The sequence below is a fragment of the Xenopus laevis genome, chromosome 6L, assembly GCF_017654675.1.
Source record: "Xenopus laevis strain J_2021 chromosome 6L, Xenopus_laevis_v10.1, whole genome shotgun sequence".
Lineage (NCBI taxonomy): Eukaryota > Metazoa > Chordata > Amphibia > Anura > Pipidae > Xenopus > Xenopus laevis.
Window position 1 is genome coordinate 132,232,343 of NC_054381.1, and position 25,696 is coordinate 132,258,038.

Here is a 25,696-nt window from a genome sequence, read left to right on the forward strand (position 1 = left end):
ATTATATTTGATTTTCATTCAGGCTATGGGGTGGAAACCCTGCATTGTGTATGGAAAATACTTTGCATGTCACTTCCTTTCCTGGACTTTAAATACCATTATGAACACGGACTATGTCTTTTCACCATTGATACACATGGCTTGAGAAAGGGCCAAGATGGCTCGAAACGTCGCCAACTGATATGTGCACATATATGGTGATGTAATGTTTTTATCTTTCAATACATTATTTATGCATTAACAGTGAGTGCTGTCCATTTCTTTCGTTTCTATATATATATATATATATATATATATATATATATATATATATATATATATATATATATATATATATATATATATATATATATATATATATATTCAACTAATTCCTGTTGTGGTGTATTATCATTATGCATATCATTTGCATAAAATAATGGTTGAGTGCAGAGGATCTGTTCTCTAGTTCAGGCAACATTTGTCTGCCAAGGAGTATATATGCTGGTATAGTGGGGTGAAGGCAGCCATACACAGGGTGATCCCTATGCAGTATATGACTGATTAGCCCACAGTCTGAATGGTGGACACAGTTAAAGGGCCTATTCACAGTATGGTCACATATCTGGTATTCCATTTGTTAGTGCCAACAGCCCAAATGGGCAGAACAGCAGCAGTTGTGGCTGTGACAATGCACCATGCACTGGTTGACATGGTGCATATGCAAATGGACCAGCCTGATCAAAAAAATAGATTAAAATCCATAGTTAATAAATATACGTCAGAGTTGTAAGATCATCATGCACATACAAAAAATCATATGAAAGGACATACAGTACGTGTATAACCAGTTAACAGAAGACCATCTCAGGTATGTTTATATCTGATGTTTCAGGTTTCTAGCTTTTTCCAAACCCACCATGTCCTCCCCTATCCTGCTTCTTAATGAAGGGCAGAGAATAATTGTGTTTTATTTTTTTTTACTTTTTTCCTCTTAATTTTATGGTTTATACAATCAACATTTCATAATTTTAAACTAGTATTTGTATCTCTTTATCTTTGTGATGTCCTTACTTACTTCCTGCTATGGCTTATTTTTTCTGTCCCATCTCCCTTCTGGTGAAGCTCTCCATTTGTAGTTGCTAGTCCATTTAGTGTTTATACACACATCATTACCCATGGTAATGAAATAAATACGTTTTACCTCAAGCATTAGAGTGCTTCGGCAATCTGGATACATACTAGTCAAACACCTGCTCTCTGTACCTATTAGCACAGGGTTCCTTGGTAAATTCACAGCAAACTATTTCAAATACAATAAGCCAGAGCAAACATTCCAAAGCATACCTTTGTTTCCATGTAGTATGTTTTTTTTTTTTTTTTTTGTAATCAAAGTTTGTTTATTGAACAAATATAGAAAATAACATGCATGAAGCATACAGAGTACAGTAATCAAGAAATACGATCAGGTAGTTTACAAATAGTATTCTCGTATACATCACGAATAACAACAAATCATAAAAAGTACTAACCATTGATAGTATGTATTCGACTAGATTTTTCTCCATGTAGTATGTTTTTTTAACAAGGAATTTTTCATGCAACAACTGTGTCTATTTTGGGTGACTGCAACTGCACTTGTGGGACTTAAATGACTCCTGTGATGTGTTGATCTATAAATATTATTACAAATATGGGACCTGGTATCCAGAATGCTTGGAACCTGGGGTTTTCCAGATAAGGGATAATTTGAAACTCCATACATTAAATCTACTAAAAAATGATTTAAACATTAATAATACCCAATAGGATTGTTTTGCCACAAATGAAATCTTAGTTAGGATCAAGAACAAGGAGCTGTTTTATTAATATGGAGAATTAATTAAGAGAGCCGAAAGTGTAGTGGTTACTGAATTTGCCAATTACTTTTGCGAACTATAAAATACTACAATTCCCCCCAACAACAGCACACACTGTCCATTCCTGGACAGCGTTCCTATCCCGTCTCTCCACCTAGCTGAAAAAAGCAGCACTCAATCAACTCATAACTGCAGAGGAGATAAAAGAAACTATAGCTTCTCTCCCACCCAATAAAACACCAGGAATAGATGGCCTCCCAGCAAATTGGTATAAGGTATTGGCGAAACAATTGGTCCCCCACCTTTTGTCTACTTTTCAAACCTCCTTTTAAGTGGGTTCTCTCCCCCCTTCATTTAATGAGGCTCTCATAATTGTGGTTCCTAAACCAGGCAAAGACCCCAATCAATGTAGCTCATACTGACCAATTTCCCTTTTAAATACTGATGCTAAAATATTCACAAAAATACTAGCCTCAAGACTCCAAAGATACATTATTGACCTGATTCACCCAGATCAATCTGGCTTTATGGCAGATCTAAGAATATTAATCTGAGGAGACTATATACTAATATATGAATACAACATGATAAAGCGGGAACAGAGCAGTGGCCTCACTCGACTCCGCCAAGGCCTTTGATTCAATACCTTTGATTCAATAGAGTGGTCCTACCTGTGGGAGACCTTACGTAGATTTAATCTGGGGAAAAATTTATTAAATGGCTGCAGTTGCTATACCATCAGCTAACCGCAAAAGTCAGGGTAAATGGGCTTATTTTCACTTCATACCACTTAAAAAGAGGCACTCGTCAGGGATGCCCACTGTTGCCCTTTCTATTCGCATTGGCTATTGAACCCCTGGCCATAGCCATACGAGAATCTGAACAAATTATGGGTCTTATTCTCAGCCAATTACTGAGAAAATCTCCCTATATGCTGACGATTTACTGATATACCTAGCAGATACTGTGGATTCTCGTCCGGCCCTCCTTAACATAGGGGAACAGTTTGGAGCATCTTCAGGTCTAAAGATCAACTGGAGTAAATCCCTATTATTTCCCAAAGATAACCAAGCCCCCTCCACTCTCACCCCAAATGCTCAACTATCGTGGGTTCAGGAGTTTAAGTATCTTGGCCTCAATATACATTCAGACCTCTCCCGGTTTGTTAATAACAACCTTAACCCCATAATTTCAAAGCTCGACTCCGACATCCAAAATTCCCTCACAACCGCATAAAAATGGTGTATCTACCCGAATTGCTGTACCAGCTACATAACACCGCTACCCACATCCCTAAGACTGTATTTAAAAAAATTAACAGTTTTATAATCCCCTTTTATATGAATTGTAAAGTCCCGAGCATTGCATGGGTAAAGCTCACAGCTAACAAAGAGGATGGCGGCCTAGCACTACCTAACGTCCAACTATACTATCTGGCGTCCCAAATATACTATTTACATTGGTGGTATCACCCAGACCCATATGACCCCAATATGGCATTGCAAGCCAACATAGGATCGCTAGAAGGCTTAAAAAACCTAACTTAATTCCATCTACCATTGCCACACCCCCACAGAGCTTGGTGTCAAGGGTTAAAATTTCTTTAAAAAGATCCTATTCGCCTGACACTCTCTCTGCCTCTGTGGAGAAATACCAACCTACCACACTTCTGTAACTTAGAATCTATTTTGGCCACAAAGGAGCATTACATATTTGGGCGACCTATTACAAAATAATAATTTTGTATCATACCCTAAGCTTGTACACCGGGGTGCTTACCCATGATACTTTCAAATCCGCCATGTGTTCAAGGCCCAATTTAGAACACACTCCCCAACTTTGAACACACTGGCAATGGAAGACTCCCTGGCAATAGAGCAGCCTAAAAAGATGGTGTCCAAACTATACCACAACCTCCTAGCCGGTATCCCCCCCCCTCCAAACAGAGCAAAATAAATGGCTGTCACAATTACTGGAGCTCACCCAGGAGGACTGAGATGAAGCCACTGAAACAATGTATTCTAGTATACCTGTGAAAGATAGACTGATTCAGTATAAAGTTTTCCATCAACTCTATACAACCCCGGTAAAACGTATGGCTTTGGGTAAGAGAAACAATGATATATGCCCCAGGTGCAGAACTCCAGTTGGCAATTTCATACACATGATCTGGTCCTGCCCGGTAATTAATACCTACTGGTCTCAGATAATGACAGCAACCACCCTTGACTTCCCACAAGTATTGTCCCCTATAGTGTGTCTACTGGGGGTAATAGACCAATTAGTACTTACTGTCCATGCAAGACTTAGGGCATTATTGTACTATGCAAAGAAAAAATTAATTATGCAGTGGGTGGGACAAACCCCCCCAATGAGAGTCTCTTAGATAAATTTAGTTAATGCTGTAATACCTCTAATTGAGCTCACACACAAAGCCAGAGGCACGCCCCGCAAATTCAACAAAGTATGGAGCCCATGGTGGGAGTTGAGCCCTGGAATTCAACCAAGGATGGACATGACGTGAGAAAGAGGATACCCCCTTGCAAATAAAGGCTGTGGTTGTTTGACCATCCTATTAGTAAGGAGTTAAAAACCTGGACGCAATGTAAAATAAATACAGTGACACACAGAGTTATGTCCATAAATATTTGGACATACCTTTTTTTATAGTTTTGGTTCTGTACATTACCATAATGAATTTTAAATGAAACAACTTAGATGCAGTTGAACTGCAGACTTTCAGCTTTAATTCAGTGGGTTGAACAAAAAGATTACATAAAACTGTGAGGGAACTAAAGCCTTTTTTTCAACAAATCACCTTTGTTTCAGGGGCTCAAAAGTAATTGGACAAATTAAAAAACTGAAAATAAAATGTTAATTTCTAATACTTGGTTGAAAAAAAAAAAATGACAGCCTGAAGTCTTGGACATCACTAGATCGTGCCAGGCCTTTACTGCAGCAGCTTTCAGTTGCTGTTTGTGGACCTTTCTGTCCAAAGTTTAGTCTTCAACAAGTGAAATGCTGCTCAATTGGGTTCAGATCAGGTGACTGACTTGGTCATTCAAAAATATTCCACTTCTTTGCTTTAATAAACCCCTGGGTTGCTTTGGCTGCATGTTTTGGGTCATTGTCCATCTTTATTATGAAACGCCTCCCAATCAATTTGACTGCATTTAGCTGGAGTTGAGCAGACACTGCGGGTCATTTATTAACACTGGGCAAATTTGCCCATGGGCAGTAACCCAATCAAATTGCTGCATTCATTGTTCTGTTTACAGTTGGCTTTAAAAAGCTAATCACTGATTGGTTGCTATAAGTAACTGCCCATGTGCAAATTTGCCCAGTGTTGATAAATGACCCCCACTATGTCTCTGTACACCTCAGAATTCATTCGGCTGCTTCTGTCCTGTGTCACATCATGGATAAACACTAGTGTCCCAGTGCCACTGGCAGCCATGAATGCCCAAGCCATCACACTGCCTATTACAGATGATGTGGTTGCTTTGGATGCCTTCTCCATACTTTTTTCTTGCCATCATTCTGGTAGAGGTTGATCTTGGTTTTATCTGTCTCCCCTACCTCCTGGAAAGTGTTGTTCACTTGTTTGGCTGTTGTGAAGCGGTTTCTCTTCACCATGGAAATAAGTCTGCGATCATCCACCACTGTTGTCTTCTGTGGACGTCCAGGTCTTTTTGCATTGCTGAGCTCACCAGTGCTTTCTTTCTTTCTCTGGATGTACCAAACTGTAGATTTTGCCACTCCTAATATTGTAGCAATTCTTCAGATGTTTTTTGTTTTTGCATTTTAAGGATGGCTTGTTTCACTTGCATTGCAATCTCCTTTGACCGCATGTTGTCTGTTCACAGCAAAATCGTCCACATACAAGCACCCCCCCTCAAATCAACTCATGGGCTTTTATCTGCTTCATTGATAGACATAACAAACGAATTGCCCACACCTGCCCATGAAATAGCCTTTGAGTCAATTGTCCAATTACTTTTGAACCCCGGGTCCAATTAATTTTAAGCCCCTGAAATGAAGTGATTGTTTTAAAAAAAGGCTTTAGTTCCTCACATGTTTATGCAATGGTTTTGTTCAACCCACTGAATTAAAGCTGAAATGCTGCAGTTCAACTCCATCTGAGTTGTTTCATTTAAAATTCATTGTGGTAATGTACCGAACCAAAATTAGAAAAAAAAAGTTGTCTTTTTAATGTTAAGTGTGTATAAATAAGAGATTGCCTTCGCATAATTCTAAGCTTTTTGAATAATTATTGATAATGGATCCCAATATAACATATGCAAAATATTGAACTTCTTACAAATTTTTGTTGTGAGTAATAGTATGTGTGTGCCAGGGGTGCAGTAATGGAAATACTTTGCTGGGGTTGCTGTAAAGGATAGTCGGAACCGTGACTTCCCATAATGGTCCACATTTGATTCAATGGGAAGACTTTATTTTATTGCTTATCACAAGAAAACTCCATTGAAGGCAATGGGAAAACATAGACTTAAATTAGGAGATACATCTTTCTCATTGAATGGAATCTGGCCCAGTATGTACAGAATAAGATAAAGATTTGGTCAACTCTTGAATAGTACAAGCCATTGGGGTTATTTAATAAAAGGAGCAAAATGTTCTACAGTTCTCTTACTGGTCACCTGTTTAAAAGCAAAAAATCATTGGTTGCTATAGTATTCTGCACCTGTGCCTTTAATCACATATTGGGGTTAGTGGTCAGTCGCATGAAACCTCTGGTAATCCATACATCTGTTCTAGCCATGGGGAGAATCAGGAACATTTACAAATTTGGCAAATCAGGATACACTGCTATCATTTATTTGTTTGTGTCTATATCCCCCCCAAAAAAATAAGAATTCATTGTAAGTTTCCTAGTTCATTATCCGTTACATTATTTCCTCTGGCTCCTAATTGTAGTCCAGTGGGGAAGTGATAGTTAAGTAAGAATGTGCGGATTCCCCGAACAAAAGAAAAAAAATAACATGTCAATGTACTAATTTCTCGGTGCTCAATAGAAAAACAAACATATTTGATTAAAATAAGCCTCTCATTCCAATATGAATCTGAATCAATACAAATGACTCAGCTGCAAGGCTTTGAGATGACAAGGTAATAACTGCAGTAGCAGTATTCTTAATACCAACACATTCAGATTCACAGTGAAATAATTAGTGTAATAAAGAAGTATGCCGGCCAGGATCTAATCAATAGATTTCTGAGGTTGACATATGCATCGCTTGGCAAACTGCAAAGCAGGCACTTCTTTTGTATACGTTTTTTTAATTTTTACTCTAATAGGAAAAAAAGTAGATAAATGCAATAATGAAATGTTGAGTAAACCCAGGGAGCCATCTGTAATATTATGTTGGTTAAGCAATATGTAAGTGTTGAATCTATATATTGCTGCTTATTTGTGGAATAGTGATTGTTTTTTTTTTTCTTCCATTAGAACATGAGCTACTAATTCAACTATGGAGTATTATTAAGTAAAACATCTTCACTCTGATCATCTTCACATGCCAAGTCCTTTTATGCTCATCGGGCATTCTGGTAGTCTCTTGAATTATTAAACATTGCAAACAATTACATATAGAATGCACAGGGAATGAAAATAATTGTTAATGTAGGAATACAACCTTGAAACACTGCTTTGAGATATATAGTTGGCTCACAATGGAGGCTTGACTTATTAATCACCCATTGTGGTTGTAGGCCAATTTACTTGTCAGAAATAATGCCTCTATGGTTGTGGCTTTTAACTAATGTGTGTAGATTATGGCAAGCTGCCTTACACTATATTGCTGAGGTAGACTTTAGACTCGCATTACTCCATTTTCTTTATAAATCATTTTTATGTGGCATGGGGCCATATTAACTGAAAAGTACACTTAATATAAACGTGGCTAAATGTCCTAAAGAAATTATGTTCTCATATTTCATAAGGGGTGGTTTGTTTGGACCTTACTACTAGCACTGTAATAGTATTCCAACCATATTTTTGATTTTTTTAAGAAGTCTTTCAATCTGTATTAGCACACAAATGAGGTTACCATTATTTTGGATGTATGTCTTATTGGAAATTCTGTATACTAACGGAGGCTTGCTTTCTTTCTTTGGCATATTTGCCACAAGCAATCATGTAGTTTTAATGCGGTGATCAGAAAGGTTACTCAGTAACAGACTACAGTAGAACCTTGAATTTACAGTTTCCAGGGCAGCAAATCTATGGAAATTCTACGAAAACATATAATTTGGGAAAGAAAATAATGCAGCTTCCCAATTTGGGACCCCGAAAAAAATGGCATCAATTACAGAAAAACATAAAATCTGGGGATGTAAGATCTGTGTTCTATTGCATAAACTTTATCAGTCGTAGCAGCAAGAGCAGTAGTAGTGGATGTATGATTCTGAGCATTGCACTTTAAATTTTAAAAACGTATTTTATATTCTGCCATTAATTTTACTTCTCTCCAAAAAATATATATATATTTTTAATTATAACACAGTCTGCTGTTTATTTTCTGACTCTTATAATTAGAAACTCAGCATCCGTCTTTCTTATAATAGAAACTACTTGTATGGGGTTTCTATGTATTATTTCTCCTGTGTCTATTATGGGGAAATAATGGACATGCAGATAAGGAATTTAGCACCATGCCTAATTTCTACAACAATTTGACTTTCTATTACAATTTCTGCAACAATTTGACTTTCTATTACAATTTCTGCAACAATTTGACTTTCTATTACAATTTCTGCAACAATGTGACTTTTGGTCTGAAAAGCACCTGCCATTACCATGTGAAATGCAAAGATGCAGGGAGGAGCTAGCCTATTAACAAAATATGTTCGGAGGTAAATAGGTAACCATATGGGTTTTTACCTTGATGTGGTATGGTGGCTTGGCAATTTTCTGATCATAATTTGTCACTCAAAAAAGCCCTGTTTATTAAGTGTATTCACTTGCACAGATACTAAATTACTAATAAAAAAGGGGACAGCAATGTGTTTAATAGGGGCTTGTGCTGAGATGTGTCCTGGGTTAGCTAAACCCAACCAACTTTGCTAATATGACCTTACTGGAGTATTCTCAAATGAATGTATATCAAGTATCAGCTTCGACTGTGCACACTCCTGCAAGATCCATGTGGTTTAATTGACTGATAATAATACAAAGACAAGGGAATGTAATGCCCTTGAACTGCACTGCACAACTTTTTATTGGGATATATGTTGTGGGGAGGAAGCTTTGAGGGGAGGTCTGAGAATGGGTGGGCTGAGAATGATGGAGTTGGGTGGGCTGAGAATGATCAGAGTTTAGTTATTCTTTAAAAGGAAGATTACAGTTCCTGTTCACAAGAACTACAATCTTAATGGTTTGGGTAACAATTGATAAATGTAACATAATTACCCTTTATTGTATGTTTACTTCAAATATTTGCAGGGAAGGGAATACTTTATGGCAATGGAATTTGTGTGAAAGGCTTAAAGGAGATGTATAGGAAGCCCCCTAATCTTGTAGGCAGTAATGAATTCTATATGTGTTGGTATGTTTTTCGGCTAAAAATTACTATCTTTAAAAATGGCCCCTTTATTGGAGCTCCCCATAGATCTGCTAAAGTAGCCGTCCAAATTCCAAATGAGGGGGTTGTGTCCTAATGGCCCCTGCTAGAAGCACAGTAGGACGGGGTGTAGCCTATCGCAGCCCTGCAGTCACACAAGCAAAGACAGGTCCCAGCCTAACTAAAGATTAGAGTGCTGCCAGCTTCCCTGCACAGCATGGGAAAGGAGGCAGCAGGAAGTGGAACAGATGGGCAGGACTAGTCTGTTTTGTTTTTTTTTAAAGAAATTCAATAAATGAGTCAAACTACTTTTTTGAACACTTTTATATTAAAGAGTATAATGCACTGGCACATTTTTGTTTTCTCCTTTAAGTAATTTTTTTTTTTTAATTAAATATGGAATGAGGTTATGAGAAGAGAAGGAAAATTTAACATAAAGGAACTTTATATAACCAAAGATATGTAGACATGAATTTAATTCAGGGACTTAAAAATTGTATTTACCAATGAAATTGCGAGCTAGCAAATGGATTTCCATAGGGGAGGCAGAGACATAGAATAATAGGGGACTACAAAATTAAGAAGATTTTTTTTTTTTGTTTTCTAAAATGGGTAAGTCTACTGTATGTTATCTTGACTTCTCAGTTATGTAAAAAAAATGTTAAAACATGTTTTACCTCTCATCCAAGCAATGTCTTCTGAAATTGAGAATCTGTACTGGCAACTGCAAAAACCTTACATATAGCATATATGTTACATGTATTCGTTTGTGTGAAATAGTTTCTATGGCAATCTCTTCTGCTGGACCTAGAAAATGTTTGTGAAAAAGCATCAGAATAAAGTTCAACAAAAAAAGTAATATTTATTAAATGATGTTCATTACCAGAAAAAGTCCCTTTGCTGATTAAAGGAATGAGTAAATAAAGAATTGTGCAGCAGCTAATCGGATAACTGGATGGTCATTCCTCCTTGTCTCATGCCATTACTGCTTCATAGGGGTGAATTCAAGTCTATGTAGTCAATTCTGCTCACTTGCCTTTTTTGTGTCTAATCAGTAACGACAGATATCTACTGTTTTTTACTTGGGTTGCTCCATTAGGATGACACTTCCAAGTTCACCTTATAGAATAATAGGGAATGTGATAAATTCAGGCTTCACCCATATATTGATTAGCTGTCTGGAAACATTTCAGCGCCAAATAAATATAGACTGTTTTAAGGGCAAAACATTTTCAGATATTTGTTCATTCATCTAAATATGTAATGTTTTCAGTATACAACATTAGTCTTATAACTAATATCTATGCATTATGTTATATATTTAGTAGATATTAATCCAAAAGGAGTGCTGATGAAAAGTACTCCAATGGGAGTACTTCACCATTCTGATCCATGGTCATCCATCACTTGCACCCTTTCCACAAAATGTTCTGAAAGAGATGTATGAAATGGTGTCTTAAGAGTCTTTTTTTTTTTGTGATATTTGAGTAAAACTATTCTTAAACATATGTATAATATTAAAGATGATGAAACAGTGGGTAAAGCACATACTGCTTTGCAGTCTTTATATTGCAGTGCCAGGGACAGCCGTATATATATTATAACCAGGATATGAGAGTTGGCAACTTTTTTGATCGTGTGAAATAGAAAGTGAGTCTTAATAATTTTGAACTGTATAATATGGAAGTGCAATGGCTTAGTGTTGAGGCTTGTAAAGGCAGTTAAAGGACAAGGAAACCTAAAATAAGAAACTTGTAAACCTGTTAGGGTGCATTCAAAATAGATCATGTGCATATACTTAGGGGGTTATTTACTAAACTTTGAATGCAAAAATCATGAAAAATTTGGGATTTTTTTTTTTTGGAAAAAAAAACGATGGAAAAGTCTGAATCTGAAAATCCATCATCTCAGGCCTGTTGAGTTGGATATAAGTTAATGGAAGAAGTCCGAATGATTTTTTGATGTGCGCTGGGTTTCATGCGAGAATTTCGTTTTACATAGCATAATAAATAGGCCCCTACGACTGCAGTACATTTGCACATCTTCTAAAGATCACACACAGTGCATCAGGTGCCTATATTTTACTGTACTTCTTTGCACATGGGCACATTCATGATAGTAGGCTATTGGGTGAAGTTGCAGGATCCAATATGGTGTCTGCGACCCCCAGAAAAACAATGACAATCTTTTGTTTTTCTATTCTTTTTCAACTGATGTTGGAAGATGTTGGAAGGAAAATAAGTATAGCATTTGGCTTGGTGCTAAAGTGATCCATACTTTGTTCGGGTGTCATTGTCTTTAAAGAGTTTTGCCTTTTTTGAGGTAAGCATTAATGGGCTGTTAATACAAGAGGTAGAGTAATGGGTAAAGTAACAACGTTAATAAAACAAAAACAAATACATATATGGGACCTGTTATCCAGAATGCTTGGTGAGGTATTCTATAGTTTGGATCTATATGCCTGAAGTCTGCTCAAAAAAATCATTTAACATTAAATAAACCCAATAGGATTGTTTTGCCTCCAATAAGGATTAATTTTATATGTATATATATATTAGGATCAAATGCAAGTGTTTAATTATTACAGAACAAAAGAAAATAATTGGTAAAAAAAAAAAAATGATTAAAATTGAGTCTGTGGGAGATGGCCTTCCCATTATTTGGTGCTTTTTGGATAAGAGGTTTCCCGAATAATGAATCCCATATCTGTAGTTTAGATTAGAGAAAAGAAAACAATAATATAATGAATTGCATAATCATTTAAAAAATAATTAAAACTACAATAATCATTATATGCAAAATGTTGGGAGTGCAATGAAATTTAATGATTTACTAACTTTTTTTTTTGTTGTTGAACAATTTGCTAAATACTTTGTCCAAGGGAACATATTTATGTTTGGTTAAGGTATATTTAGGAATAATAATAATAATAATAATAGTCAATCAGAACTGACAAATATTACGTGAATTCATATTAAGTATAACACAGACTATGAAGTCATCAATAAAGATATGGCTTCTCAGAGCCAGTCTGCTAGAAGGAATCGGAAGCATATAAAGTTTACATTTTAAACATTATCAGAATTAAGGTGATGCTGTTGAAATATTTATAATCCAGTAAATGAGATTTAAAATAGAAAGGATTGATAACATTGAAATGTAGATTGATTTTAAGGCAACTAAAGTGTCTTGTAAAATATAGAAAATGTCAGTTGAATTAACATGCAGTACAGTGTCATTTATACACTTTGATTAAGAATCAGTTATTTTTTACCTTGGCATTTATTGTACCATTGTTTGACTTGCTTATTTAGCTGGATGAAAAGGAATCTAAGTTCCAGAAGATTATTGCACAACAAAAGCAATATATAGAGCATTTAGAAGATGAGTTGAGAATCTCCGGGGAAAATCAAGAAAGATCAAAGAAAGAGGTAAACTTTTTTTTTTATATATATTTATATATACATAGAGAGAGAGAGAGAGAGAGAGAGAGAAATACGGAACGCACACCCACAGCAAAAATAAAAGATTGAGTGCCAGTCTAGAAAAAACTTCAATAGGTAATGTGGGATGACGGCACTCCAAAAAAAACAGCAACACAAATCTTAGAAGATAAATAGGAGGTTTATTGGACTGAACCAACGTTTCAGTTCCTCACAGGCCTGTGAGGAACTGAAACGTTGGTTCAGTCCAATAAACCATTTGTGTTGCTGTTTTTTTTGGAGTGCCGTCATCCCACATTACCTATATATATATATATATATATATATATATATATATATATATATATATATATATATATATATATATATATATATATATATATATATATATATATATATATATACACACATAATATATATACACACATAAATCATACCAAACTGTAACAGTTCTATATATCTGTGTTGGTAGAACTATGCAGCACTACTTATAACAAAAGAAAACATTTCAAGGGAAAGTACACATTTCAGTTACCAGTGAGTATGATGTACCCAATGGAATTCTGAGATTATTTGCAAGCGGCCTTATTTGTAAATGATTATGAATTATTTAAACTTTTTCATTTTGCTGGCCTAAATTTTTTTGTTCTACACTACTGGATACAGTCATTAGATTTCAGTGGGGAGATGTAAAAGTAGTAACAGAAAAAAATTTCCATTCTGCATTTTAATATTCTTAATTTGAATGTTTTTACATTTCACAGTGTGCATATTTTTCCCTTTGCCTGAATATCAAATTAAAGAATACAGAGAGTATAGACTAAATATAAGGACTACAAAACACACACCAAAAAGGCATATAACATATTTGGAGTTATGTAACAAACTCATGGGTAGACCAATTTATCCAAATTCAATTTTTTTTTAAAAAAATGTGAACTCTTATTTATGAAAAAATTAGAGAATAAAATTGATTAGTTAAAAAAATGTTGAAAAAAGCAGTGCAGTAAAAATAGCATACTAAACTTAAATTTCAAATTAATCTCAAAAGCTCACATTGAAAAATATCTTGAATTTTGCTAACATAACTCCATTCTACAGGAACGTGCTACCTTGTAGATGCCAGGTTTCTTTTATTAGAGGTTTTGTGCTGTTTGCACTTAAAAGGGTGGTTCACCTTTCAGTTCACTTTTTATGCTATAGAATGGCCAATTCTAAGCAAATTTTCATTTGGTCTTCATTATTTTTTTTTTTATAGGATTTAAAGGAAAACTATACCCCCCCCAAACAATGTAGGTCTCTATAAAATGATATTGCATAAAACAGCTCATATGTAAAATCCTGCTTCATGTAAATAAACCATTTTCATAATAATATACATTTCTAGTAGTATGTGCCATTGGGTAATCATAAATAGAAAATTGCCATTTTAAAAAATAAGGGCCGCCCCTGGGATCGTAGAATTCACTGTACTCACAAACATACCAACAAACCATACATGTTAGGTCACATGAGCCATTTAACAGACAGAGTTCTGTCTTTTGCTTCCACACTTCTTCCTGTTACAGTTAGAGTTGTAGTATTTCTGGTCAGCTGATCTCTGAGGCAGCACACAGACCATCACAAAATGGTGGCTCAAGGCAAGAGATGTAAAAGGGCAATATTTATTTAAATATATATTCCAGTTTGGTAAGATTCTTTAATATGCCACTTAATATGATATAAACTGTTGCTTAAGTGTTCATTTTGGGAGTATAGTTTTCCTTTAATTATATACCTTCTTCTTCTGACTCTTTCCAGCTTTCAAATGGGGGTCATTGACCCCATCTAAAAATAAATGCTAAAAGCCTACACATTTCTTATTACTCGTTTTATTACTCATCATTTTGATTCTAGTCTCTTATTCAAATTAATTTGCCAAAATTGCAAATTGGTAAACTGCTAAATAACTCAAAAACCACAAATGAAAATATAAAAAACAGTTTCAAATTGTCTCAGAATATTGCTCTCAACGTCATAGAAAAAGTACCTCAATGGTGAACAACCACTTTAATAAATCTGGAATATTTGACTTCTGGAAATTTAAATTCATTTATTGGCACTAAGACTTTAATTAAAATTTTGCTAAATTTACCCACCTTTAAATTAACTTTTATTATGATGTAGAGCAGTGATCCCCAACCAGTAGCTCGTGAGCAACATGTTGCTCTCCAACCCCATGGATGTTGCTCCCAGTGGCCTCAAAGCAGGTGATTATTTTTGAATTCCAGAGTTGGAGGCAAGTTTTGGTTGCATAAAAACCAGGTGTACTGCCAAACAGAGCCTCAATGTAGGTATCTACATAGGGGCTACCAAATGGCCAATCACAGCCCTTATTTGGCACCCCAAGATATTTTTTCCTGCTAGTGTTGCTCCAAACTCCTTTTACTTCTGAATATTGCTCACAGGTTCAAAAGGTTGGGGATCTCTGATCTCTGATGTAGATATTCTTGTAATTTTGTTATTATTAGTGATGGGCGAATGTATTCGCCAGGCGCGAATTTGCACGATTCGCGCCGAGCGAATAAATTCGTGAAACGCCCGCGAAAATTCGCGGTAAAAATTTTTTTTTTTTCGAAAACGGACGCCGGCGCCAAAAAACGTTTCGTGAATTTTTCGCCGTTTCGTGAATTTCGCACGAAATTCGCGAATTTTTCGGCGAAGCGAAACTGCGCAAATTTGCCCATCACTAGTTATTATTTATGTTTTTTTTTTGTTATTTTGCTTTTTTTTGTTTGTAATTTCAGCAATCTGGTTGTTATGGTCCAAATTACCAAAGCAACCATGCATTGATATGAATAAGAGACTGGAATATGAACAAAACACCAAGGGGCAGATTTATTGATAAATCTGCCCCCAAATCAATTTAGTTTACTTGTTTGGCACTTGGAAATGTGGCAGTCATTGTTTCTGAGTGACAGCTGTCTGACTATCAAAAGAAAGTGTGTGTTTTGCAGGCGGTTGACATGTAAATTCACAAGAGCTATTTTAAAGTGTTTTGTTGCTGCTCTTTAAGCTAATTGTTGCCTGTTTATCATTAATTAAGTAGCAAATCTCCTGTATTGTAAACAGCTGCTGGTTAAATGATGTTAAAAATGTGGCCTCCAACTCAATGAATATTGGCCCCCATTGGCTAACTTATTTATTTGATATTTTAATATCTTATGCAAATACAAGATTATTACAAATGTAATGTGGCAGTTACATATATAAATGTATATGACATAATTGGTCTTTGAAAGAGAGAACCAGCCAGAATGGTCTCATAACATGTGATTGTTACTATACAAAGAAAAAGTTGTTTTTTTTTTTTTATTCCTTGCCTTTTGTATTGCAGCACTTTTGCTTTTCCATGCAAGGTCAAATGAAAGCATTGGCAGACATAGATTCTAACTTTGTGTTCAGTGCTTCAATGTTTTACAAACAGCAATGCCATCAATCACCTTGACATAGTTGTCCAGTTTCAGAGGGGTGATTAAATTGTCCCAGCATTGTATAAATAGGGAAGTAGCACCTTTTTGGATTCTTTTATAATACAGTTTATCCTTCCTAGTCCCAATTTAGATGTTATATATTAAATTAATAAAACTAATCATACTGTTTCTGCTTTGTATTATTTTTTGTTTCTTCTCCTGACAAATTGTGCCAGAATCATTGAATTAATTTTAAAGGACCAGTAGTGCCAACAAACAAAATTGTTTTATATGTTTATAAATGTATTGTACAGTTACTGTTAATTTGTGCTGGTAAAAAATGTGGTTTTGACTTAATATGCTCTAAGCTGTAATATGACTTTCATAAGAAAGCTATGTTGCCATGGGGGCTGATGCTCAAGGTCTAATAAGGCTGAAGTGCCCATATTTGCATAGCAGATAAACAATTTAGAATATAATAGTGTCATTAACTTAACTGGTAATAAACAGAGGTCAAATATGATCCAGCGCAATGAACATCTTTCTCAATTACAGTAGGACTTTTGCTGCCAAGAAATTTTATTTGGAGCTGCTGGGCAGACACTATCATGTATACATGTATAAGGTGTTATTGACCCTTTAGTATTTTACTAACTAGCAGATAAAAATACCTTGCATAGGAACAGCTAATTGCAGTGCAAGTGCTTATGCTTATCCTGGATGCATTTCCAGAATTGTTGTTCTCTGTGAATCACTCCCTTTAGAAATGGTTTATAAAGTGAAGGACATATAAAGAAAAGCAGAGGAGAGGGCCTATGACACAAGCCCTACCCCCAAAAAACCATAAGCACATTGAACTAGGAAAATTTGTAAAATGTAATGAATAACCAGCACCACTACAATGCTTGCCATGTGAATGGGCCACCTGCCATGTCAGCCACCTGGGGCAACTGCAGTTAAATGGGTAAATAAAAGCAAAGCCTCATTTCTGAAATCCTCCTTCCCGAGTTGAATTTACCTTTTATGATGCTCTATGCACCTTTCCAATGTTAACATTATGTTTTCATCCTATCAGAACTGATATACTAGTAGTCAAAGTACGATATGAACAGCACCACAATTGTAATAGAAGTTAAAATGCCTTTATTGCTCAAGTGACGGGCATTACCGCTAAGCGGTAATGCCCGTCACTTGAGCAATAAAGGCATTTTAACTTCTATTACAATTGTGGTGCTGTTCATATCGTACTTTGACTGCATTTGCTGGTGGAAAGTGGCCACTGGAGAACTTGCACCCATCCAAAGAAAGTAAGAAGATTAAACAAGGTTGTGCTGACTATTTTTGTCTGCATACTGATATACTAGTAGCCCCATCTCTTCTAAATACAGTTTACTAATGCTTATAGTTAGGGGCAGTGTGCTGTCCACAATGAACATCTGTGCTTTGTTCTGGTCTTTGTAGTCTGGATTGATGTAGTATTTTCCCCTGATATTCACTGTCTACTACCCATATCTCTCTTTTGACTATTTGTAACATACATCTACCGTATATACTCGAGTATAAGCCGACCCGAGTATAAGCCGAGGTACCTAATTTTACCTACGAAAACTGGGAAACTTATTGACTCGAGTATAAGCCTAGGGTGAGAAATGCAGCAGCTACTGGTAAGTTTCAATAATCAAAAATGAAGGCATGAGTGGGTTAACTTGATTAATAAATAATATTAAATTATAAAGTGCAGTGCAAATGAATTACCTTAATTAATCCCCATAAATTGATTAGGAATTAATTTGAAAATCCCAATTTAAAATTTAAAAACACCTAGATAAATAGTACTCATTGGTTTAATAAATTAATTATTAATAATTAGATTATGACTGAGGACAATTTAAACAATTAATTAAAATTGAGTCATAATATACTGGTGATATAAAGTGCAGTGCTAATAAATATAAGTTAATAATAGACTAAAGTAGATTCTAAAAATATTTAATAGTGACCATCAATTGAAAAGGATAAACACACACAACTGCTTGATTAATGAGAATAGGAGGAATAAGAAAATTGTAGATGGTGGAGTCTACAAAACCATGGCCTCTTGAGAAAGTAGTAAACGTTAAATGAGGGAAATGTGTTAAGCACACACAAATGTGTAGGAGTAGTTTGCAATGGTATTGTTTCCCGGTCCCTTCAGGCTGCCTCTCCAGACTGATTCTAACTCTTTCCCCCGCAACCCCCCTTCTCCTGAACAGTGGCGCTTCTCTATTCTACTCACATTCTTGTGCCTCTTCTCCAACTTTAGCCAGCCTTTCTTCCGAAACGGCTTCTTACAGACTTACTCTAGCCCCCACCATCTTCAATTCAGCAGCCGCTTCCCTCTCCTCGATGTGTTCTTTTGCCACGGTCCCTTCTGCTCCTGCAGTCCTGCACCTCCCTATCAGCGTGTCACGTTACACGCACGCTGCATCCATTTAGAGTTCTAACAAGTAAGTTTGTGCACGCTGCATAGAAAAGGTGTTTGCTAATAAAATCGATCGGTTCGCAAGGGACAGGGGACTTACGGTAAATTGGGGGTTATACTGTAAAGAGCTTTGTTTGTGTTGTGTGACCCGGGTATAAGCCGAGGTAGAGTTTTTCAGCACATTTTGGGTGCTGAAAAACTCGGCTTATACACGAGTATATACAGTATTTGCATTTTATTAACAAGAAGCCTCATTACCTGCCATATGTATTATACTTGACCTGAACAACTGCTGTACCACTTTCCCCATTAGGTCTGACCATTGGCTGGGTAGAGCCATATGCTTGTGAGTGTTTCTAAGCTCCGGCTATACAGCTGTCATGAGCAGGCCAGTAGCATAAGGCTACTCTGGTGTCATCAGTGTTGATCAGTTTGTTCTCACATAATTTGCTTGTCCTGGATTTGAGAAAAAATCCTTTTGGAGCAATTTTGGCATCATGCATAGACAATCCCCTTAGCTACTCCAAAGACCAATCTAAAAATGAGTCCAGTACAACAGGATACATTTAAATGCATGGAAAGATAGGAGATTGCTGCACAGTGGCATTGCAGTGCTTGGTCCTAAGTTTGATTACAACTTAGGCACTATCTGTAAGGGTTCTATGTTCTTGCTATGTGTGCATAAGCTTCCGTCCCATACTCTGATCTCACTTTTCAAAAGCATATTGGCGAGTTAATTGGCTCCTCTCATACAATTGGCTCTAGTGCTATACTGCTATAACTTTTGTCTGTTAGGCCTAAACTAAGAACTTAGAAATCCCTCTCTCACCTAGTCTATCTCTTCTTTCTATTGCTGGCAGCTGAGGACATTTCCCCAAACCCTCGCCCGTACTCCTTCCCAGTTATATCACGGCCACGGGCTCCTTTCCCTCGGTGTAATTTCCAACGGTATAGAACTCATCCCTATACCCAAGAACCCAGTTAATCTTCCCTATGCTCTCTGGAATGCCTGATCCATTTGCAACAAACTCACTGCTATACAAGACCATTTCATTGCCAATTCCTTCACCCTTCTTGCACTTACTGAAACCTCGATTTCTCCAACTGACACGGCTTCACCTTCTGCCCTGTGCTATGGGAGCCTACACCTTAGTCATACTCCTAGGCCTGGAAACAGAGCTGTGGGTGGGGTAGGATTGCTTCTCTCTCCCCCCTGTACTTTTAAAATGTCTTTCACCTGTTCTTTCCCTATCATTTTCCTCATTTAAGGCTAATTGCATTAGGGTCTGTTTCTCCTGTTTCACTTCTCATTGCTGTCAAATATCGACCTCCTGGACCAACCACATACATTTTGGACAACTTTGCTGCCTGGCTTCCTTACTTTCTTTCATCTAACACCCTATCCATCATATTAAGGGACTTTAATATACAATTAACAATATCAATAACCCTTCTGTCACTTCTTTCGCTAACATCTTTCCTAGGCTTTTCTCTGTGCTCAGACTCCCCCTCTCACTCCAATGGTAATGCACTGGAGCTTATATTTACCAGACTCTGTTCAACCACCAATTTTACTAACTCACCATTTACCCTCTCTGCTCACAATATGCTCATATTTTAACTTTCACTAACACCCTCCTCACCCCCTGCTATTCCTCTAACACATACCTATCATGACTTAAGCTTTAGACGTGTCACATCTCTCTGTGCTTTCTTTGACTCTCTTCACTCTACCATATCAGCCATCATGTGGCTACCTCTGTCTACTATAGTACCCTCACCACTGCTCTTAATGAGCTTGCTCCTGCAAAAACTGAACATGCTAGACCCAAATTACTTCAACCTTGACATACTGCTCATACAAAAGCTCTCCAAAGACACTCACACTCACTTGAGCATTGCTAGTGCAAATCCCACTTAGACTTCTGGAGCTACAAATCTGCCCTGCGCTCCTATAACACCAGCCTTTCCCAAGCCAAACAAACATACTTTACTTCACTCATTAACTCTCTTTCTAAAAAACTGGCACAACTTTTCTCCACATTTAACACTCTTCTTTCCCCTTCTCCACCCCCTCCATGCACATCTATCTCTGCTCAAGATATTGCTGAGCACTTCAAAAACAAAATCAGAAGTGACATTACACTACTCAACCCCCCTAGACTTTCACCACCCTCCCTCCACACTCCCCAGTCTCTCCTGTGCTCCTTCGCCCCTGTGACTGCTTATGAAGTCTCAGAATGTTTGGCCTCCTCTCACCTTACTAACTGCCCACTTGATCCCATTCCTTGAAAACTTCTCGGCAAGACCAATCCTTGTCTAACCAAAGCCTTAACTAATCTAATTAATCTCTCAACAGGAATCTTTCCTACTCAGCTAAAACATGCTCTTGTCACCACCATACTGAAAAAAACCCTCTCATGATCCCTCCAATCTTGATAGCCTCCTACCTATCTATCTGCTATCTTTTATCTCTAAACTACTAAGCAGCTAGTCTACATCCGACTAACGCCATTCCTCTCTGACAATAACCTGCTGGACCACCTACAATCTGGTTTTAAGCGACAACACTCCACTGAAACTGCCCTAACCCGACTATCTAATGACGTTTTAACAGCTAAAGCCAACAACCATTTCTCCTCTGGTCCTTTCCATTCGCTTGGCCTTCATAACAGGCCCTGTCCTGATGCTCTTCTTACTTCACTAATCATTCCTTCAGTGTCTTCTACAATGCAGTAGCATCTTCTTCCCTTCATCTTTCTGTTGGGGTTCCTCAAGGCTCTGATGCCGTTTGCTTGATATATGAAATAATTTTGCAGTTTTTGTGTACACTGCACCATCTATTTTAACTCATTATACACACAGTAGGCATCATCATTTGTTCAATAGACTGAAACATTTGCTTGTGTGAAGGTCATTCAGGGAAATAGCTTGACATCTTCGTCCTTGATTGCTACCCAGAGTTTTGCATCCTGTTATGGTGCTTCTTTCATAAACTTGGCAAGAAGATACAACGATGGAAAGGTGACAACATTATTCCTATCAATTACATTAGAGTTACTGTACCATCCTTTGAGTAGGAGCTCATGCTGGGGTTTCCTGGTAGAGGAAGAAGCTGTCATATTAATAGGTGTTAATATAAAATGGGATGAGAAGATTATAGAAAAAAAAGAACCTCCTAATCTTTTTATAGTTTCCTGAAAATGAAATGATTCCATGCCAAATTATGAAATCTTTGTATTAATTTGTTCATGTTGACTGTGCAGTGTTTTATGTTCCTGGCTTTGGGTGCAGCTGAAATCTGAGTCTATTATTTTTGTTGAAAGATTCTGAAACTGGAGCAGGTAATAATTGAACAGAGAAAGGAAATGAAACAACTTCAACATCTTTACCAAGACACGCTGGAAAAAAATGGCCGATTAGAGGCAAAAATTGAAACCCACATGATAACAGCTCAGAGTGAACAAGATGTATTTTTAAATGAGGTAAATACTTTATGCTGTCAGTGGCATGCCTAGAATTGTGATTTATTGCTTTCTGTTCCTTTTTTAAATTCAAATTCTGAAATAAGGTTTAACCGTTCTCCACCTTTCTGGGCTCTGACCTTGCAGATCTCTGGCAAAGAGGAAATTATCCACCAACTGAAAATGCAAGAAATAGATCATGAGCAGAAATTAAGTAAAGTAGATAAACAGGTAATGCTTTCTTATCTAAGGATGTGTACAATATTTGGATAATATCATTATTCCGGGAGCAATTCGCTCCTGCACAGTTTATGCACTCTAAAGGGTGAATACAGATCTTTTATTCAGGCTTGCTTTTACGATGCAGTTTGATAAGGTTTGTTAAAATCCAAATAGATTACACTCTGCTTGATGCTTACTGAATGAAAATGAGACAAATACACATTTATTGCCTATTTGGAAATTTACAGATACAGCATCAAAACGTTCTGTTTCAAGAACTGCGAGGCAAGTACGATGATCTGGTTGGCTATGCCAAAGGAAGAGAAGAGCTTGTTCAGTCCCTAATAAAACAGCTGCAAGATGCTAATGCTGCTGGAGAGGAAGCAAAGATAGAGGTAATAACTGATTCTTTAAAAGCGTAGTACAAGGACAGCTTTAGAATAGACAAAGTGGTTAATGTGTGTTTCTTTAAATAGGTTTCACTTCTTTCAGCCGTTGCTGTGCCGTATGCCTGCAGGAGGCTTTATCGCTGCAAAAATACCTAATAATAGATCTATTTTTAAAATAACCCTTATAATTGTTCCCGTAATCTTATAGCATTGTGTCAATAAGCAGGATCATGGATTTGTTCAGCACAGAAACCCCAGTGACGTATCTATCAATCAATACATTTAATAAGAAGCCAGTGGTGAATATTGTTCTTAATCACACACTCCGTAAAACTTTCCAGTGCGTAACTAAGAAGAGTTGGTTTGGATCATCGTTCCCCTGAATATTCATATCCTTTTAACCTACCACCTGCTGTTCTGAGATATATCCTAATCTTTTGAAAGGGTTGCCGTAGGCTGCATCTTCTAATTATAACCTGTCATTGACTCTGCATTTCAGGTATGTCATCTGCTGCATTCAGTATTTGCAGATTAATCATTAAAGGATTAATGGGCATAAGCAGATCAAGAACAAGAGAAGAAGTATCACATTTGTTTCTGTATAAAAGAAGCAGGGGATAGAGATCCCAAAATATGGGCTAATGCAATATATGGAGTCTGACTTATAAATGTGGCAGAATTCAGTATTAATTTCTAGTATACTTCAAGGCATACATGTTATTTTTTTTTACAAATTGCATTTGTTAACAGCACTCCTCCAGCAGAATCCTGCATTGAAATCTAATTTTTAAAAGAGCAAACAGATTTTTTTTATATTTAATTTTGAATTCGGACATGGGGCTAGACATGTGAGTTTCCCAGGTGCCCCCAATCATGTGACATGTGCTCTGATAAACTGCAGTCTCTCTTTGCTGCTGCATTACAAGTTGGAGTAATTGATTCAAACTATTATAATTCTTATTGGACGTTAAACAAGCCTATTGGGTTTATTTAATGTATAAATGATTCATACCTAGACTTAAGATATGAAGATCCAAATTATTGAAAGATCCATTATCCAGAAAACCATAGGTCTCGAGCGTTCTCCCATACCTGTATAATATTACCTATCTAACATCAATTGAAGAACAATATCCATTGTAATACATGAGCACATTTACAACAGTTATAATATTGCCATCATTTTAAAGGTATGTGAAAACACTTGAAGTTGGTGAATTTATTATCTGTTGTCTATTGACATGGACTGATTTATCTAAACCTGAGATTAGCGATCTCTGTTAGGGATGGGCGAATTTGACCCATTTCGTTTCGCCAATTTTTTTTTTTTTTTTTGTCGCACGCCGCCATACAAGTCTATGGCCATCAATTCTGTGGCGAAACAAGGTGAAAAAATTTGCCCATCCCTACTCTCCATATAAAAAAAACCTCAGTTTCTATTCATTCCTTGGGGATTTTTAGAAATTAATTTATCAGTGGGTGAAAGTTAGAATTCATCTACCCCTTAGTAACGCATGGAATATTTCTACACAGGCTATAAGAAATAGGGAGGTATACCATTTGGAACCTTGTTCAACTGGTTGCACCAGTGATGTCTGTCCATGCCCCTTGTGTTATCATAGTAATAGGATCAAGATAGCACTGCATATGCAAAAGCATGGCACAGAAATACATGAGATTGATATGTACTGTTTATTTTCCTTTTCCCTGCAAATCTAATATCTTCCTGATGCATGTGAAAGTTATACAATCAAAACACTAAAGGGAGAAACCCACCACTAAGTGCAATTCTGCAAGTGGAAAAAATGACAGCTGTAGAAAATTATTTTATTTTGCTCTGTAATAATTAAACAGTTTCTTGCACTTGATGGTAACTATGTTCATGATTCCATATTGGTGGCAAAACAATCCTATTTATTTATTTATTTATTTATTTAAAGTTTGAATGATTTCAATAGACTTAAGGGATGAAAACCACAGGTCCCAAGCATTTTGAATAATAGATACTATACCTGTATATACAAATGCAGGTAAGGGATCCATTATCCGGAAACTCATTATCCAGAAAGCTCCAAATTATGGAAGGACCGTCTCCCATAAACTTCATTTTATCCAAATAATCCAAATGAAAATGATTTCCTTTTTCTATGTAATAATACTAGATCCCAACTAAGATATAATTAATCCTTATTGGAAGCAAAACCAGCCTGGGTTTATTTAATGTTTAAATGAATTTCTAGTAGACTTAAGGTATGAAGATAAAACTTATGGAAAGATCTGTTGTCCAGAAAACCCCAGGTCCCAAGCATTCTGGATAACAGGTCCCATACCTGTGTATATGAATACATATAGTGTAATTTCCAAACCCATAGGGCCAGTATTCTACTTTGTATGATACTTAGCCAATGCACTTTTATATATCACAAATGATAAATTCTGTCATACATGTTCACAGATTATTTCTCGCCCCAGACCGATTCTTCTATTCACAGCTGACACAAGAAAACCTGCTATTTATTGTTCAAAGAACGGCACTTAATTCTGCAGAAGCATTATATTTTCAAGGCCTTTATCTTATTCTTTCATAGTACCAGGTTGAACAAGCTTTGGTGGTGCTTTAAATAAGTAAAATATAATTAATATATTTCCCTTCTTTCAAGGTGAATGACTGTGGGGAAACCATCAGGCATTTACATTTGGAACTGGCCTCACTGCAGACGGCTGAGGATTCAGCAAGGAAAACAGTCATTGTTAAGGAACATATTAGGAGCGAGCTTTATGAAGAATGTGAAAAAATGAAGTGTATTGTTGGGGAAATGCAGTTCAAGGTATGTTTAATTAGGC

At 36.5% G+C, this 25,696-nt stretch overlaps 1 protein-coding gene across 4 annotated transcripts in view; it reads left to right on the forward strand.

Moving 5' to 3' along the window:
- Positions 1-25,696, forward strand: part of LOC108719304 (polyamine-modulated factor 1-binding protein 1) — a 322,584-nt gene that overhangs the window by 88,236 nt on the left and 208,652 nt on the right. For all 4 annotated transcript variants that reach the window (XM_018268087.2, XM_018268088.2, XM_018268086.2 and 1 more), the window contains 5 exons: positions 12,736-12,852; positions 22,104-22,262; positions 22,389-22,472; positions 22,712-22,858; positions 25,513-25,680. In XM_018268087.2, the coding sequence (XP_018123576.1) occupies positions 12,736-12,852; positions 22,104-22,262; positions 22,389-22,472; positions 22,712-22,858; positions 25,513-25,680 (675 nt within the window). The remainder of the gene's footprint in view (positions 1-12,735; positions 12,853-22,103; positions 22,263-22,388; positions 22,473-22,711; positions 22,859-25,512; positions 25,681-25,696) is intronic.